Source organism: Barbus barbus (genome assembly GCF_936440315.1).
Source record: "Barbus barbus genome assembly, chromosome: 37".
Taxonomy (NCBI): Eukaryota; Metazoa; Chordata; class Actinopteri; order Cypriniformes; family Cyprinidae; genus Barbus; species Barbus barbus.
The window spans coordinates 18374790-18394674 of record NC_136715.1 but is presented as its reverse complement, the minus strand read 5'-3'; the positions used below and the strand labels follow the sequence as shown (position 1 = coordinate 18394674).

General features: G+C 34.7%; 1 protein-coding gene across 3 annotated transcripts; it reads right to left on the bottom strand.

Annotated features, from left to right (window-relative positions):
• Nucleotides 1-49: 49 nt before the first annotated feature.
• Nucleotides 50-18145, bottom strand: LOC306857187 (regulator of telomere elongation helicase 1). 3 transcript variants are annotated; one of them, XM_079396975.1, is made up of 33 exons: nt 17790-18145; nt 15922-16120; nt 15711-15804; nt 15219-15300; nt 14337-14397; nt 14131-14206; nt 13887-13971; nt 13177-13242; nt 12912-13065; nt 12721-12759; nt 12521-12599; nt 12324-12421; nt 12170-12225; nt 12016-12087; nt 11188-11269; nt 10839-10971; nt 10638-10751; nt 9583-9623; nt 9394-9479; nt 8848-8925; nt 8634-8711; nt 8402-8548; nt 6922-7037; nt 6722-6845; nt 6456-6624; nt 5034-5191; nt 4396-4491; nt 3874-4069; nt 3591-3728; nt 3360-3482; nt 1222-1443; nt 1001-1123; nt 50-904 (listed from the first exon to the last, which is right to left on the bottom strand). In XM_079396975.1, the coding sequence occupies exons 1-33, from the start codon at nt 17889-17891 to the stop codon at nt 849-851; spliced, it is 3543 nt and encodes a 1180-aa protein (XP_079253101.1). In that variant the 5' UTR covers nt 17892-18145; the 3' UTR covers nt 50-848. The 3 variants fall into 3 exon arrangements, 2 of the variants coding, with proteins under 2 accessions (XP_079253101.1, XP_079253102.1); XM_079396976.1 differs by having other exon boundaries at nt 3874-4066; nt 17790-18128; XR_013783076.1 differs by having other exon boundaries at nt 644-904; nt 1268-1443; nt 17790-18128.
• Between the last annotated feature and the right edge of the window lie 1740 nt (nt 18146-19885).

The following is a 19885-nucleotide window of genomic DNA, read 5'->3' as shown; positions in this document are numbered from 1 at the left end:
CTTTAATTAAAAAAAAAAAGGCCGGGGAAGGAAAACCACATTTGTCTTTAATATCAGTTAATCCATTTTATTTGATTAATTTATTGCTTGTACATTTGAATTTATTAATTTTATAAATCTTTTACTGTTAGTAATATTTCATATTTCCTGGGGGAAAAAATAACTAACTAGACACCTTTACTGATCCAATCAAGCTTTGTTCAATAACACACCTGGGCCCAGTTTCACAGACAGGGCTAGACTAAACCAGGACTAGGCCATAGTTCAATTAGGACATTTAGGTAACTTTTATAAATGTACTTGAAAAAAAAACATGACTGGTGTGCATCTTGAGACAAAACAAAGGCACTGATATATTTTAAGACCAGTCAGTGCAAGTGTCTTTCAGTTGAAACAGCTCAGATTTACATTTTAGTCTAGGATTAGTCTTAAGCCTTGTCTGTGAAATCGAGGGCTGGTCTAATGTGTTTTCTCAAGAGAATACATTTTAATCATTAAGAATAAAAATATAGTAAATAAAATAAGAATATAGTGATACAGTAAAATAGTGCTAATTAAATAAAATGTTAAATTACTGAGATGCCAAATTACTCACTATTTTTATTTTTTATTAATAAAAAAGAACTGGGGAAAAAAAACATTTAAAAGTATAAAGTTCATTTATTTATTCAAAACTTTTAAGCGTTTACTGACAAAATATAATTACATAACAAATATCAGTTGTGCAATCTCCTGCTTAAATGTCTTCATGCATGGTATATGTAAAAAAAAAAAAAAAAAACGTAATATATAATATATGAAGATACTGATATCTTAGAGCAGCTTATAGCAATATCTTAGAGCAGCATTCATGAAAAGAAGGATGATATCTTGCTTTGAGTCTTTCCTGCAGATAACGGAGATGCTGCAATGAAAAACAACAATTAAGAATGATTAGCAAATTTATCTACCATCCCAGTTCCAGAATACAATATTTACACACAATTATTACAAAGAATACCTTGATTTAGTTGACTTGACCCCATGTCTGAATCCTGGTTTGCAACAGAATCATTTCCGGTCAAGGATTTTAACAGCTCACCGAACTGCTTCCTGTGCTGCGGTCGAATGAGCACAGACAACCCTAGACCAGACCCAACAAGTTCAGCCTCTTTCCCAACAGATACCCAGTTTGATAAAAAATGTAAAAGGTTATGATGAATCTAAAAGAAACAGACTAACGTTCTAGTAGAGCGATGTCTTCATCTCTCTCAGTCAATAAACTCACAACAGTTGACACCATCTGTTCGTAATTGTGTGATGTTTTATAGGCCTGCAAGGCCAAAAACATCTGACGGGTTTTTTCTGCACCGATGGCCTGTTTAATGTCTGACAGCAGAGAGGAGCACGACAGACCCTCTTTGATGGATGTTTGTGGCTTCTGGACTTCACTTCTCACATTCACTGTAAAAATGTCAAAAAACAAGTTTGAAATGTACAAATGTCTGCATCAGGAATAGGGTGGCAAATTCTGTAAGACCAAAAAGGAGAACACTATGCAGGATTTGAAGCCAGAATAAAAACTGAAAAATAATCCAAAAGCACTAACAAAAAATACACTTTTCCATTAAGAGACAATATTTTCCCCCTTAAATTTATTTCTAGGGACATTTCTAACCTTTATGAGGGCAAATGTTCTAATCTTATTAAATTTATGCATCATCGTTCATGTAAATTCAATAAATTCAGTTATAATAATAAGACAGTAGGGCATCAAATCAACAAAATCCATCTTTGTACCACAAAAGTGCATCTAGATTTCTACATTTAGATGCATTTACACAGACTGTTTAAAGGAACACTCCACTTTTTTTGGAAATAGGCTCATTTTACATCTCCCCTAGAGTTAAACAGTTGAGTTTTACTGTTTTTGTATCCATTCAGCCGATCTCCGGGTCTGGCGGTAGCACTTTTAGCTTAGTTTAGCATAGATCATTGAATCGGATTAGACCATTAGCATTTGGTCATCAAAAATGACCAAAGCGTTTCGATAATTTTCCTATTTAAAACTTGACTCTTCTGTAGTTACCGGCAGAAAAAGAAAAGTTGTGATTTTCTAGACCGATATGGCTAGGAACTATACTCTCATTAATAATCAATGAACTTTGCTGCCGTACCATGGGTGCAGCAAGCGCAATGATATTACGCAGCTCCTGAAAGTAGTCCCCAGTTAGGTAACTAGTTATGACATAGCTGGGGACTACTTTCAGGCGCTGCGTAATATCATTGCGCTTGCTGCACCCATCCAAAAAAAGTTGAGTGTTCCTTTAATGCTGATGCCACAAATGCATTTCCCCTGCAGTTAAAATTCATAAATAATGTTAGGAGATGAATGCGTTAAATATAAAATAAACTGAATACAGAATTATGAAACTTTAAATATGAAACTAAAACCATCAGTAGGTGGCGACAAGTCATATTAAGCCAGTCACTGATTCACTCATTCAATTTGTTCAAAATGGCCAATTCAATTAGAAATTACGCAAGTGACTTGATTTCGGAACTGCATACTAGCATACAACTCTTACTATTTCTGCCATAGAAGGATAAGCTAAAATAGTAAGAGAGGTAAACTAGTATGCAATTTTGAATTTAGCAACTGTCTTCATGAATGGCTTACTGAACCACTGACTCACCTGATTTGTTCAAAAACTCTGAATCATTCGAATACGAAATCTGATACTGTGTTGATCAGAGATGCAATGTTGGCAAAATGGAGCAAAACAGCCATACTGAAAATATAGCGTATAAAGTGTATGTCGCTTAATTTGAATATAAGCCATTGTATACAATATAAAGGTAAAGTAAAGGTAAAGTCGTGACGTATTGTCAAGTATGGTGACCCATACTCGAAATTGGTGCTCTGCGTTTAACCCATCCAAGTGCACACACACAGCAGTGAGTAGTGAACAAATGCGCACACACACACACACACACACACACACACACACACGGAGCAGTGGGCAGCCATGCTGCGGCGCCCGGGGAGCAGTTGGGGGTTCGGTGCCTTGCTCAAGGGCACCTCAGTCGTGGTATTGAGGGTGGAGAGAGCGCTGTACATTCACTCCCCCCACCTACAATCCCTGCCGGGTGGGGACTCGAACCCGCAACCTTTCGATTACGAGTCCGACTCTCTAACCATTAGGCCACGACTTCCCCTAAAAAATAAAACAGTAGTCTTAAAAAGAGGATAAATGAGCAGCTCCAGCATTCGCCAATAGACAGAGATGGTGTTTTAAAACTGGGCCGTCCGATCTAAAACTGGACAGATGGCCACCCTATACAAGACCTTTTTAATTGCAATTTTAATTGCAACATACCTCCAATTTTACCGTCCCCACCATTGAGTTCTGCAGTTCTCAGGTGAGAACCACCTTGGTTCAGCTGCTGACTCGAATTCAGCTGCTCACTGGGTGGATTCACAGGTGGCATCTCACTTTTTGCTAGAAAAGGAAAACATAAAAAATTTTATTTATCATTATGGAGAGAAAAAAAAAGTTCTAAATGTTTCCTGCAACTGTTACACACAATATTTACAAGTCAGAGGTTACCTGTGTTCTGCCTGAGAGCCTCTCGCTCCTCCCTGGGCAGCGAATGCTCTTGTTTATAGCCACAGCCTTCACCTGTTAACTCCAAACAATGCTCATCGAACTCTTTCTTATGGTGTGGTCGAATAAACTGATAAAGACCTTGAGAAAAAGATGATGGTGCTCTTTATCTGCCAGTTTTGATTTCAGTCACAATCAGTAAAGGGAATTCAAATGTTAGAAGGCATATTAGTTGAATTAGCAGTGGAAATGTAATTCGCTTGAAAGATGTGTTGTGATTCCGCACCTCTGAGCAGACAGTGTGTGTTGTGGTCTTGTATGAGTGGTTCAGTCACATTAGCAAGAAGGTCCTTCAGGTCATCGGTTGTCTTGTAGGACTGCAGCGCCTCCATGATGAGCTTGAAGTTCTCATGACTCAGGCATCGTCTCAGCTCCATCATGAAAGCTTTGCCTGTTTTTGCAGGACAGGAAACCACTGTCTTCTGAAGCACAGCCAGCAGAAGACATAAAATGCATTTCATTTAATACAAAAGAACAAAGGAGATGCACAAATCCATTTTGGTAATCCACTAAATTTAAAGGTGAAGTGTTTAATCTCCATGCCATCAATTCTCTACCATTCAAATATATACACATATATATACACACATATACTGTAAACATATACATACATATAAATTGTCACTTTTTAAATGAATATGAATCTAATTTTTTAATTTCAATTTTTGCATAGTCTTGTAATCAACAGAATAAGGTCTACATACACCAAAAGCATACAACACGCAAAAAATCAATCAAGATCCCTCACCCACTCTTGAACCACCTTAATTTTCCGTTTCCCACCCCTCGATTCATCATCCAGACGTTTGTCATGCTGGAGGGAAAGAGTCGACAAGCGACTCGCCTGCAGGGTCAAAGACCGATGAGAAAGGGAAAATTATCAAAAAGATTTGATCACAGTTATTTTACGTCATAAGAATTTTTTTACAGACCTGCACAATGAGCTAAAGTGTTGAAAGATTTGAGAAACAGATAAAAAGAGATCATGGTGTCATTCAAAACCCCGATCATGATTTATGAGGTAATTTCTTATCATTCATATCTCATTTATTCAGCAAAAAAAATAATTTTCTGGGTTATTCACTTCCAATTTCTCTGAGAAATGTGAAATCACTGCCTACACCAATGTTTCTCACACTGAACAGTCGTATGAATTTAAAAGACCTGGAAAAAGGGCGAACATGTCGCATGTGACTACTTTTATTATACTTGTCCTCTTTTGGACCATTGCCATATACATCCCCGTGCACTTTCATTATATGGAAAACAGCTGCTCTGACATTCTGCATTACATCTCGTTTTGTGCTAAACGGCAAATAGAAAATAAAATTGGTTTGGAAAGAGAGCAACTAAATGATTTCTCTAGTGATTTCATTCTTGTCTCACTCTTTCTTCCCCAGGCATGGAGTCTTCCCTCGCTCCTTTGTTGGTTGTGTCATCCAGGGCATCCAGCAGGCTGACTGGTTTCCTTTTACTTGTCATCTCCATCTCATATTGAATGCAAAGTCTGGCCGCTCCATCCCGCCCAGAATGCTCTTCTGAATCTAAAACATCACTATAATTTTAACTGACTCGCACTGAATGTACAAAAACATAGTTTGAAAACATAATGCTTTTTTAAATACTTTTAATGTCTCTTATGCTCACCAAGGCTGCAATTATTTGAACAAAATACAGTGAAAACAGTGATATATTATTACAATTTGAAATAACTATTTTCTATTTTAATATATTTTAAGATGTAATTTATTCCTGTGGTGCAAAGCTGAATGTTCAGCATCATTACTCAGTCTTCAGTGTCACATGATCCTTCGGAGATCATAGTAAAATGCTGATTTAGTGCTCAGTTATTAATAATAGCACTTATGACTATCAATGATAAAAAAACATTTTTGCTGCTTAATATTTTATGAACACTTTTTTCAGGATTTTTTGACGTATAGAAAGTTCATATAGCATTATAAACGTTTTTAATGTGACCTTTGATCAATTTAATGCATACCGGTATTTGCAAAATAAATGCTTTAATTTCTATTAAAAGCATGCACACAAACCCCAAACATTTGAATGGAAGTATAATCATGGTTTCTGCACATATATTAAGTATGAAGAAATAATAATAAATGCTGCTTGAGCACCAAATCAGCATATTAGATTGATTTCTGAAGGATCATGTGACACTGAAGACTGGAGTAATGATGCTGAAAATTCAGCTTTGCATCACAGAAATAAATTACATTTTAAAATATATTACAATAGAAAACAGTTTTATATTTTAATTTTCATTCTGTAAAATTGACAAAAACAATAACACAATTATTGTAAAAACGATAACAAAATTGTTTTACTGTATGTTTGAGCACATAAACGCAGCCTTGGTGAGCATAAAAGACTTCATTTAAAACATTTAAAAAACACCATATTTCCAAACTTTTGACAAGTACTGTAACTGACAGCAATTAAGTAAAAAATCAATGTCAAAACATCCTTCAAATGATCAAATCTGTGGATTCGTTCTCTGTTAAAAACAGAATTGTCTCCTAGCATTGTCTAATGTTAATGTTTAATTGGCTCAACTGGGCTGTTTTATAAATCACAGTCTCAGAATGAGACCAAATTATAATTCATTGCTTAATTACTTAACTGTTTAAAAAAATAATAATAATACAGTAGTAGTCCAAGCAGGACATTTATAAGAGGTGGAGAAATAAACCTCCAAGATGTGAAATATGTCTTAATGAACAGTCATCCAAGAGCCTCAGACCTCATTAAAAGGCCAGAAAAAAGGAGGAATAGAGGTGAGCTCACCTAATTTTCTCCTCTTTAGGCTGGGGACATGTGAGTCTAGTGTTTTGGCCTTTTGAGAGGTGTCATTGAACCAGGCACTCTTAGCAGGACAGCTGGAGCCTGTGTTGAGCGGCCTGGTGTCTGCCTGATTTTTACAGGCCTCTTTTTCTTTCCTAACAGGAACTGGTCTCTGATACACAAATAGACCAAGAAATGTGCATGTCAGCTCTTATTAGTGTAAAAACAGGTTCATGGAACAGGAAAACATAAACAAGAAATGGACTTACAGTTTTTTGCGCCGTCCGAAAGAAATGAGCCGCATCACGGACCATGGTACCAAAGCCATCATAAATCTTAACATACGGCCTCACCCATGAAGGAAGCTGATTACGGGCTTCGGTGCCTCTGAACCTGGAATTGTAAACTCTGAACATTAATATCTCATACTAGATCTCCAGTCATTGCTGTTGTAGTAATTAGCACTGACCTGTGATCACAGAGGAAAATAGCTCCGTAGTCTTCTCTGTGCCGGATCACTCTGCCAATGGCTTGATTGACAGCTCGAGAGGCCTGCTGTCTGTACCACTCTTGCCCAGACAGATACTAAACAACCAGACACACCATAAGAACACACTGTTCTACCTGAACCATATGCAGTTCACTGCAGGTTTTCTTTACACCTTGAATACATGTGAGTGTAAACATTGTCATCTTTACTTCCCAAAAGTAAAAAAAATAAAAAACGTTACATATGTACTAAATAATACAATATTCAAATAAAATATAAATATTTTAAGGTATTGGTAAAGTTTTTTTTCTCACAAACATCTTGAATTATTAATGTGACTATGGACCATAAAACCAGTCATAAGGGTCAATTTTTTGAAACTGAGATTTATACATCATATGCAAGCTGAATAAACCAGCTTTCCATTGATATATGGTTTGTTAGGATTGGACAATATTTGGCCGATATACAACTATTTGGAAATCTGAAAAACATTTATTTCATAATGATATTTCCCCCCATTTTAAATTCTTATTATCCAATGAAAGGTTAGCTTTTTGTGATTTTTTTAAATAAAATAATTATAGGTTAATTTTCACAGTCTTCTTTGATCATATTTACCAAGGGTTCCAATAATTCTGACCACAACTGTATTGTTGGCTATTGCTACAAATATACCCCAGCGACTTAAGACTGGTTTTGTGCTCCAGGGTCACAAATATCATTTGGGGATTGTATGACGCATTTACAAACTGAACTAACCTTGCCATGTCATAAAAGGTCAAAACAGGACATTTTTCCCTGAGAAATAATAAATATAATATTCAATAAACTACTTTTCAAGAATTTGATCCTTTTACTAAGGAATTTCTCTTTATTATGATATCAGGACAGTTGTACCATCCTAATATTTTCACTTTATGCCCCAAATATCAAAATGAATTCATTCAGAAAAAAAAAGACTGCATTTATTTACATTATATGTATGAATTATATCTTCAGTGCATTTCAGAATAAATTAATAAATAATTCATATTTTCACTAGTGTTAAAACCTTTGGGGTGAATACAGTTTTGTTGTTTATCAACATTTACATAATGTTTCTGCAATTATTTGATCCAAAAGTACAGTAAAAATAGAAATATTGTGAAATATTATTACAATTTACAAAACTGTTTTCTATATTAATATACATTTAAAATGTCATTGATTCCTGTGATTTTAAAGCTGAATTTCAGCATCATTACTCCAGTTGTCATTGCCACATGATCCTTCAGAAATCATTCTAATATGCTGATTTGCATATATTACTTTTAATCAATTTAATGCATTCTTGCTAAATAAGTATTCATTTCTAAATTATACATATAAATAATAGGTTTGAATTATTAATTGAATTAAAATTGTAATAAACATGTTAAATTGACAATGTTAATATTAAATCTTGAAGAGCAGGTACCTTCACTCCACTAATTTTATTCTTGCACATCTCGTCCAGATACTGCATTTTTAGCACCACTCTGGGGTCCATCCTGGGGGGGAAGGGAAGCCCAGTGATCACAACCCCTCGCCCGTACGTGTCTGCAAAATCCAACCCCTCGCTTGCCTTGGACAACAGAAAAAATGTGTTTATTACTGGTCTTGGTTCATAATAAAGTATTTTGTATTGCATCAAATATTTATAGTCTCACCTTTCCTCTGCATACGGCGAAGAAGCTGCCTCCGCTGGAGTTTGGGTCGTTCACCTTGTCATAATAACCATTAATCACCTGCAAGACAATCCAATTTCAGAGAGGCACTGACTGACAGCTTGTGCACATCAAGCTGTGTTAGCATTATGATAGCATCTATACCAACTCATACTGAGTGAACAGTTATTATAAGACTGATAACAATAGCGGTTACCTCTGTAAAAGTGCCTTTACCCCTCGGTTCTACAAACATGGGCTTCACATGCTCAATGCGATCGGCATGTCCATTATCCTGAGAGAGTGAAGGGAGTGGTGTATAATGACTTAAATGCTACAGCTGACAAAAGAGGAACAAGGTAATCAATCTTTCTACATCAAGTTTACCCTTTAAAAAGGAAAAAAGTGCTTGTAAAACAGTCTTTCATTTATTTCACAATGAACAGGGTTTCTGCAGGTTTTATGAAGGTAAATTTAAGACCTTTATAACCTTTTTGAGGCCAAATAAAGCTACTTTAAGGAATAAATTGAATGGAACGCAATTTATCAATATGGCCTCCATATGTAAATGTCTTGTGATAACAGTGGCGAATTAAGACTTTATAAGACCTGCAGAAAACCAATGAATCAGCAGAACCAGTTCACAAATAGGGCTAAACAATGTTGATCAAAATCACAGCTTATTTGAATTGTTGAGTCGGCTACATATTTTTCTCACATGTAACTGCAGCTTTATTGCGGTCAGACTGAAATACACACTCACCCTCCAGAACTCCAGAGTCTTATCCATCACCGGATATGAGGGGAAGAACACCAGCAGTCCATGAGGCACCACCCGTGCCAGATTGACTGCAAAGCCAATAATAATCATTACATTGATAGTCACGCTGACCATCAGATTATTACTGATAAGTGATCAGACCAGCTTTTGTTTTGTGTAAGGATCTCTCACCCAGAGTGTTTCCCATGGACGACATGTTTTCAGGAACGAACCTTCAAAAACCAAAGAGCCATGTTCACATACTAAACTGAACCTTGAAATATAGCAAACATGTCACATGAACTGCTTTTATGGTGCTTTTACAGTAGTGTTATTTTAGTATCAGTGAGTTTTTATTAATAGTTTGCATTAGTTTTTATTTTTATATTTTCTGTTTTTACCTTTTTAGTTAAAGTTTTAGTAATTTGTGTTTTTGGCATTTTTATTCGTTTTTTAATGTTCATATAGTTTTTATTATTTTTATTTCAGTTGTAGTTATTTTAGTAAATACAGCTAAACTAAACAAAAATGAGAATTTTGTACCTGGAATTTTATTAAAATATTAGATAACATTTATTTTATTTCAAGTAATAAAAAAATGTTTTTATGGTTTTAGTTAACTATAATAATCCTGTTTTATAGTGCTTTTTTGGGCCTTGACAGCCCATGGGCAATACAAATATCACATCTCAGACAAAAATTACAGTATCAGACACTATTATAGTTTTTAATTAATATTTTGAATCAGTTTTTACTTTTTCCATGTTCATCGTAGTTACAATTTATATATAAGACAAAATGTCTATATATTTTTTTATTAATATTTCAGTTTTTATTTTAGTACATCAAGTTAAACTAAATTAAGAAATGTTGCCTTGGCAACTAGCCGAAATAAGATTTAGAAATAACAGTTTTAGTTAACTATAATAACATTAACATTTAAAATGCTGAATTTTCAGCATCATTACTCCAGTCGTCAGTGATGATCTTTCAGAAATCAGTCTAAAATGCAGATTTGCTTCAAGAAACATTTCTTATTATTATCAATGTTGAAAACAGTTGAAAGAACAGTATTTTTAATAGAAACCTTTAGTTGCTGTAAATCTATTTCCTGTCACTTTAGATCACTTGAATTTGTCTTTGCTAAATATATGTACTAAATTACTGATGCCAAACTTTAAATGGCACTTCGTCCCCTTAAGCAGAGGATGTTAATGTAACTGAACAACCCTTGATAAAACACTCACCTCCTGTTAAAGGCTGTGCTCAACTGCACGCCGTCTGGACCTTTTTCAATGATACTGACGAAGATCTGATCACGTTGGATGACGTGAGGATTCTCCAAGGATACAGGGAAAGGACTGCAGAAAAATCAGTAGAGAATTAGCACCCAACCCGCATCAACTCATAAACCTCAGAGGGGACAGCTAGAGGAGAAGAGCACTAACATTTGCATTTCACAGGTGAAGGATGAGAGCGGTGAGAGAGTTCCGCTGGTCAGAATGATGCTGCGTACTCCCTGTCTGAGCAACTCCTGCATGCTGAACCCCGGAGAAAAACACCAGTAACTCAGCACATTCCCTATGAAATATGCAAACACACTTTCAGTCTATTATAGCTCAGGCATACAAGTTTAATGTGCAAGTTCACTTTTTTCAGCATTTCTTTGTGGAAGCCTTATGTATGTGCGCCAAGGCAACAAAGACTTCTAATATTGAAGCAATAATAACTCTCAGATTCCATGACTTGGAAACACATTTACTAAACATGAGGTTTCTGAGAGTAAGAGTGTCATACCTTGTTTTTTGGTAGAGGAGGAAGCCCATACATCAGTCATCTGTTTCTTCTTGAAGTTGCTGGTGTCTGGATGAATGTGGACCTGATATGAGACGGATTCAGGAATCAGGAGCAGAGATTGGAAGAGAAACACAATGACTAGAGAAACATATACCATCCAATAATTTGGGGTCAGTACGATTATTTAATGTTTTTGAAAGAAAACTTATGCTCAACAAGGATCAAACATACAGTAGAAACTGTAATGCTGTGAAACATCATTACACTTTAAGATGACTGTTTTCTATTTTAATATATTTTCAAATATAATATATTCTTGTGATGCAAAGCTGAATTTTCAGCCTCATTACTCTAATCTTCCGAAGATTAGAAAATCTGGAAATCATTCTAATATGGTGATTTGCTGCTCAAGAAACATTTATGATTATTACCAATAGTGAAAACAGTTTTGCTGCTTAATTTTTTGTGGATTTGTTTTATCCTGGCTTTTATCCATTATCCGAAATAGAAATCTTTTGTAACATTCTAAATGTCTTTACTATGACTTTTGATCAATTTAATGCATACTTGCCGAAAAAAAAGTATTAATTTCTTTCCAAAAAGTTGGATGGAACGGGATGGATGCATGACGGAATTTCACATTAAAACTCATGACAAAACCACAACTTGAACTGGCCTTAGTTTTAAAAACAGCAACATTTCCACTCTTAAAATAATCATAGATATAAATTTGCCATTTGAGTTGACTAGGGAAAACCTAAAACCTGATGCGCTCAGACAACTTCATGTACTGATGAAGCATGAATATGAACATCAATTGGAGCAAACCTTAAACTCCTTCATGCTGTTTCCCTTGTCTGATTTCATGCTGCCCTCTGGAGGTTCATCCCCAAACACCAGCTGAATAAGGATAAAGAAACAAACATCATAAATATAGAAAAAAAAGAAAACAGCCAACTGATCTCTTTAACATGCTCCTGACCTGGATTATATCCGCCACTTTCTGTAGACCACTAGTGTTCAGAAAGACACCAGGCCCTGCAAAAAAAAAAAGACGACATATGTGCATCAAAGCTGCACTAATAAACAAGAAAAAAGGATTTGTAAAGAGTAAAGACCATTTCGTAAACACTCACTCCCTGCTAAATATCCTGTGATCTGCTCCATGGCTTCCACCACAGCTGTTTTAGTATCAGAGTTCACATGAGCGGTTTGAAAAAGCTCATATATGAAACTTTAAGAGAGGAAGAGACAGAATATTAGCTGTTGTGTATTTTTACTGTCATTATATCAAGGTCACGGATACACATTCACAGCACTGAACTCCGCTGACCTGCCGGGTTTGGTGATTCCTTGATTATTTGCTGGCATCTCAAAACCGTTAATGGAAGATTCCAGATCCATCAAAATTTCTGTAAGATTATGAAGTTGTGCGCTGAGGAAAATGTTTTTCTTTATACTGAAAAATGGATTCCAAACACCTCTGTAAGCATTATACTGTACTACAATATTAACTTTTAAAATGCAACGTACGTTTTATTTTTGCAATTGTGGTAATATCCAGTTTCAATCCTGCAAAATAAAACATAGGGTAAAAACAAGGGAGTTCATTATTGCGTGTGTGCATATATAAATAATTTATATAATATTTTAAATATAAACAATATTTTAAATAGAAAGAAAATGCAAAAAGAAAAAGAAAATCTTGACAAATATAAACAAACCAGAGTTCAGCGATTCCACATTAAAATCTTCAGAAGAATCTGCTTTGCTGATGTCTGAGGCTTGTTCCCGCAGCAGTCGATCCACGGCCTCAATAGCAGAAATCAGGTCGTAAGGGGTAAGGTCAAACGAGGTGGACTCTTCACACATCTTCTCCTGATAATGTAGCCAAAAGGAGAATATAAATATATAAAAACAAGAACACAGAACTGCATAATTTCACATGCTGAATGACTTTGAGATCTCAAAAAACATTAAGATACTTACAACATTATGAGCCTCATCAAAAATGACCACAGCTCCTTTCAGCTCTATGTTGTGTGCTCTTCGACTCTGTGAATCAACAAAAATCAATTTAGAATAAAATCAAATGAGTCTATCCCAGAAACACACACAACAAACAAGAGGAGTTCTAAACGTAGGTTCGGGAGGAGCCTAGCGTAACGTAATCAGCACTGTTTACGTTCAGCATGTGCGCGCTTTCTACTGAACGTAAACAACGTTGAATATCTTGATTACGTTCTGGGGTACTTTCCGAAATGGTGGAAGACGGTAACTCGGGGAGAAGAACTGCTGAATAAATTATGTTATTATTGTTTTCTTTGCACACAAAAAGTATTCTCGTAGCTTCGTAAAATTACAGTTGAATCCCTGATGTCACATGGTCTATTTTACCGATGTCCTTGCTACGTTTCTGGACCTGGGAACATTGCAGTTGCATTGCTCTCTACGGAGGGTCAGAAAGCTCTCGGATTTTATCAAAAATACCTTCATTTGTGTTCCGAAGATGAACGAAGGTCTTACAGGTTAGGAATGACATGAGGGTGAGTAATTAATGACAGAATTTTCATTTTTTGGTGAAGTAACCCTTTAAATGCAGTCTTGGTTAGTATAAGAGACTTTCTTCAAAACCATTGAAAAAAAAAGAGAACAGTAGTGTATTTAAAGTGATGATATTGGCAGGATAAATGTCTCACCTTTGGGTCAAGCAGGTAGTTGTATGGCATGAAGATGACATCAGCGTGTTGTTTAAGTGCGCGTGACAGGTAGTATGGACAAACTCTACGAGAACAAATAGTCTGATCAATGTCACTATTTACAAACACTCAAAAAGAAAAGACTCATGCTGGAAACATGTCGGATGCTGCATCAGCAGATTTAAGATGTTTTAAACGCAACTATTTCTTTCAGTGCTGCAGTCAAGGCCATGCAGTGTCTCACCTTTGCTTTTTGCCTGTTTTTACAAGATCTTCCACATCCAGAATAGAGTTCATGATTTCTTTGTCAGTGCTTTTCTCTAAAAAGCAACAAAACAAAGAAACAGTCAACAGTTTCTATTTAGAAGCAGATTCACAAATTAACAATCAAAACCATTATATAACTAACACAAAGCCCTACTGGTATGTCACGAATGTTAGTCTTCATACCATCAACATTGTTGTAAAAGACACAGGAGCGAGACGATACTTTTGCTCTGCACATGTGAACCTTGAAATAAAACAATGCTTTCATTAATATGATGCTGAGATATAGCTTTAACATTTATTTATATATATGAAGAGTTCAGATGCAAAAGCGTAAGTGCTGTCTGACATTTTCATCTAAAATTAGCATTTTTATCAGGCTCCTATGCTTAGGTTCAGTAATTTTACTCTAATGGCAATGTATAGGTCCTTTTTCTATGCAATTAATGTGTAATAACTAAACATAAATATAGGAGCCTGATAAAAATGCTCATTTTAGAAGAACATTTTAGACGGCACTTGGGCTTTTGCATCAGAACTCTTCACATATACACACATGAACATATCTGACAATATTCAGCTGAGATACAACTATTTGAAAATCTGGAATCTGAGGGTGCAAAAAAATCTAAATATTGAGAAAATCGCCTTTAAAGTTGTCCAAATTAAGTTCTTAGCAATGCATGTTACTTATCAAAAATTAAGTTTTGATATATTTACGGTAAGAAATTTACAAAATATCTTCATGAAACATGATCTTTACTTAATATCCTAATGATTTTTGGAATATTTTTTTTGTTGATAATTGATTGTTGATAAGACCCACACAATGTATTTTTGGCTATTGCTACAAATATACCCCAGCAACTTAAGACTGGTTTTGTGGTCCAGGGTCACATATATGTATGTGTGTGTGTGTGTGTGTATGTGTGTGTGTGTGTGTGTGTGTGTGTGTGTGCATTTAATTTTTTTTTTTAAATGCAAAATACAAAAATAAACTAATTTAAAATATTCTTAAAGCCTATTATAGTATCTCACTTATACTAAAATAACAGTGGATCACACCTTAATGTGGTTACTTTCATGACGCATCACTTCCTGGTTTATGCAGAGCTGTTCTCTAGATCCCAAAACACAAATCTTTGGCCTGCAATCAAGAACAATACAATCTGTTATTGAAAAATGAAAATGAAATAATTTTTTAATCAGCAAGAATGCTTAAATGTTTCTCCAGCAGCAAATCAGCATATCAGAATGATTTCTGAAGGATCACATGACACTGAAGACTGGAGTAATGATGCTGAAAATTCAACATTGCGTCACATGAATAAATTACATTTGAAAATATATTCAAATAGCAAGAAGTTATTTTAAATTGTAATAAAATTTCACAATATTACTGTTTTTCTATTAAAACAGTAGTGTATGTATTACAGAAAATGCTGAAAAACCTTTTAGCAGTATGTGTTTTATTATGTTTTCATATTCTTAATGTGATAATAAATGGCTGACTGCACAACACCCTTTGAATATGTTATATTAATTCAGATAGCTGACCTGTATGATGTGTTCTTCAGTTCACTGATGACTTGTGTTAGCTGCGAATGGGTCCTGGATGCATATATGATCTTGGGGATGTCAGTGTAATAAGCTAAAATATTAAGGAAAGACAAAACTCAGGATTATGAAGTACAACTCCTCACGTCGTCCAGCAGTTAAACTGTCAAAGGAATTTAGTTTATAAGTCATATGAGTGTAAGGACAATACTTGGAGTGTCTCCATCGGTGGCTGCTGTTCCCCATGATGACATTGGCCTGTCAGGGAACAGCTCCGCACCTCCCATTCTCTCTGCTATCTTGCGAGCAGAGATGGTGTCTTTGAAGTTCTCTCTCCACCCCAGCGCTGAACACAGCAGACAGAGCGTTTTACCTGTGCCAGTGGGACTTTCAAGAACTCCGTTCATTTTCTGAAAGAGTACAAGGGCATGTCATACCATTAATAGGCAATGAATGGAACAATGTGACCTTACAGGAAGACTTTAAAACCTTTATTGCATTAGATTAAATTGTACTGCCTTCATATTATACATGAATCATAGGGTAAATAAAACACAAATGTCATTCCACCTTCAGCAGAATGTCATTCAGAGACACTTAAAATGATATTTTACCTCTAATGGAAAAAAGTTATTTAACTTAAATGTGGCAGACTTTTGTCTTTGTTGAGAAGACTATAATATGATGTTGTACAATTTCGGCGCTGTTTTATCTTTAAAACCCCTTAACCTTGTGCGTAATTAATTTTGGTTGTGTTACTGCAAACAGCATAAAATTTCATATTTTACACTTACTAAGGATCCACACAAAAACCCATTAAAACTGCAATTTTATTTTATCCTAGTGCCACTGAAGCATACAAGTATGCATTCTTTGTTAATGGGCTTTCAATCTTATGGCAAGGCTACAACATATTTACAATTTCTAAATTTTTGAGTATTTTCCATCGGATGAAACCATTTTCTCCGGTTCTCTGGCCTATAAAGAACAGCCTCACTTTTTACCTGTTTTCTGCTTCGGCTGGGAGAAAAGAAAAATTAATTTATGTAATTATAATTCTGTGGATGTCTGAGTGTGTTTTTTATGTGTATGGTGTCTACTGAGAAAAGTGTGTATGAATTGCGTTTATATATATATATATATATATATATATATATATATATATATATATATATATATATATATATATATATATAAATCTGACACTGCACAAAAATAATAATGCATTAAAATACATGTTGTTCCTAATCACTAACATATACACAGCTTCAATAATCCAAAAGAAAATCTGCTTCGCATTTAGTATGACAACAGTGAAATATACCTGGTTAAAAAATATTGAAAAGAAATGATTTTTTGTTTGTTATGATCAAGCTGGTAACAAGATTCATATCAGTGAAAACGGAAGAAAAAAACACTAATATATTTTATATATTGTGACTGTTTTTGACGGACATTTTTGTCCTCTAAGGATCTCTGTGTAACTTTTTTTAACTGACGCACAGGAGTTAAACTTAAAGTAGTTGGCAAGTCAAAGCAAAGGGTATTTCAATGACTATCAAGACTGTAAATGTAGCTGGGATTGTATACACTATATGGACAAAACTAAAGCAAAGTGTTCTAATGAACATGTTTGACTACTTTAGTAATTTCCATGAGTACAAATCTTAATGTTACAGCTTATAATGATATTCTAGTGAATTGTGTGCTTCTAATTTTAACAGTTCGGATATGATGAGTTTTTGGCTCAAGGTCTGCATATAAAGTCACACCAGAGGAGTTCAGCTGGGATCAGGACTTGGCTTTCTGCAGACCAGTCAAGTTCTTCCACACTGACTGAATCAATCATGTCTTTTTGAACCGTGCCTTATACACAGAGGCACTGTCATGTTAGAATAGAAAAGGGTCCTGTCCAAACTGTTTCTATAAAATTAGAAGCACACAATTCCCTAGAATATCATTATATGCTTTAACATTAAGATTTGTACTCATAGAAATTACTAAAGTAGTCAAACATGTTCATTAGAAGGGGGCGACCCAATACTTTTGTCAATATATATATATATTGTATGTTCTTACATTCTGCAGGCACTCGATGACTTTGCTCATGTAGTCCTCCTGGCACGGGTATGGAGTGAAGGGAAAGTCCACAGTGACTCCTCTGAGCTTAATAAGAGGCATTTTCCTCCAAAACACGCTGATCACATGTAAAGAGCTGCACCAAGCACTACAATAGTCACCCACTCTTAACTATATCCCCAGAGACAAGCACAATCCCTTAACAACGCTCGAAGAAATAATTCATTCTGGTCGGCTGGGGTACAGTGGAACACGACAACATGAAATACACTAAATTGACATCTCATCAATGTGACAACTCCAGGAACGCGCCATTTGTTTTTCTTCCTCTTCTTTCCCGCTTTGCATGCAGACTCGGGCCGATCTAAGTGTGATGCTGCCCCCTGCAGGCCGCGCTGGAGAAGCGCAGCCAGTAACTCACAGCAGGTCAAGCTGGCGATTTGTTTACTTGTTGCCACAGTCAGTCTAAAAGCGATCATCCAATAAGATTACATTTAATATAGCCTTCATTTAAATAAAAAAGTATTAAAAAATATTAAAACTGTTTGGGTGCTGTGTTGTTTACACATTTGTCACACCCAATTATTTTTCAAAGTTTCTCATAAGACCTAAAAATGAAGAAATTGGCATTATTAAGATATATAAAGAAACATGTGACCATAAAAATATGACTTCTAAAAAACTTATTACTCTTATTATTTCTCCTCTTTCCTGTTATTTGTTTCACTTCTGTTTCTTATGTGTTAGTAAGTTGTTGTTTTTAAGCATGTGTGTTTGGCAGTCTTATTTTTTTTTTTTATTATTATTATTTAATATTCTTATAATATAATTCTTATTATTACTGATAAACTACTGTCATTTTATTTGTATTTGTTATCTATTTTAATTTTAGTTCAATTATGTCTGAATTTATTATGTCTGTATAGGTCTTTTATTAAGTTTTAGTTTGATTTGAGTTATTTTAATACTTGAAATGGAAATGAAATCATATATATATTGAATTTATAAATGTGTATGTATATATATGTGTGTGTGTGTGGCTGTACTGTTGTTTTTTGGTGTTTGGCTTAGTGTTATGTTAGAATCGTTATTATACTATTTTGGATTGTTTTTAGCTTTTTTCATTTAAATGTTAAGTTTTGAAATATTTGCTGTATGCATTTGTCATTTTTATTTAATTTCTTTATTTCTAAAGCGTGTATAGGTAGTATTCATAAAGTTTTAGCTTTTAGTTTTGGATCTGTTTTTAGTTGTTTTAATGCTACAATTGATTGCTTCTGTTGTCCTCATTTGTAAGTCTCTCTGGATAAAAGCGCCTGCTAAACGACTAAATGTAGATGTAAATTTAAATGTATCTAGTAAAAATCTGGGATAACATTATGATAAAAATTAACAAATAAAAAAAATGTAATGATAATTCAATTTTTAAGGAAACAGAAAAGAAAAGAAAAATGGAATTCAAATAGAAGGGGAAAAAAGTATTATGTTTACAAAAAACATACTAGTCTACACTCCCACCATAAACATTGCCAGAAAATATGAATGCTTTCTTCCCAGCTTTGAAAGGCAGAGGCGTCTTCTGCATTTTCCTTGAAAGCAAAGAAGGATTTTGTGTCACCAGTACCAAGATCAAACCAATTTAATACTGTTTCCTGCATTTGGCTGAAATGTTTTCTATATTTCCCTGTATTCAGGTCTGAATAGTCTGGATCACTTCTCTCTTTCACTGTTGGAGTGTCTAGTGTCCCCATAAGAGCTTCATGGAACAAGGTGGCTGTCAACTCCTAAGCAGCAACTAAACACAAAGGACTGTGTGGTGAAGACTACAGTGACAGAACAAAAACTGGGCCTCATTTGAACAGAGTTAATACAGAATAAAAAAAAATAAAAAATACAATTAAAGCAATTTAAAAAAAAAAAAAAGCTCTGCCCAGGGAGGGACAATAATAAAGACGCTATTTTTTTGTAACGATGTATGCATGTAAATGTAAAATGTATTTGTTTATTTTATTGATATATACACATAATAAAAGGATTATAGGCTACCTGAAGAAGCACGTCGAAATAAAATGACTTTAATAACAAAAAAAAAAAAA

Excerpts from the sequence above, each read along its gene's own strand:
- LOC306857187 (XM_079396975.1), bottom strand. The coding sequence starts at position 17,891 with ATGCCTCTTATTAAGCTCAGAGGAGTCACTGTGGACTTTCCCTTCACT. Across the intron at positions 12,600-12,720 it reads CACAATTGCAAAAATAAAAC|AAATTTTGATGGATCTGGAA; the intron begins GTACGTTGCATT and ends ATAATCTTACAG. Across the intron at positions 11,270-12,015 it reads ACAGCATGAAGGAGTTTAAG|GTCCACATTCATCCAGACAC; the intron begins GTTTGCTCCAAT and ends GTCTCATATCAG.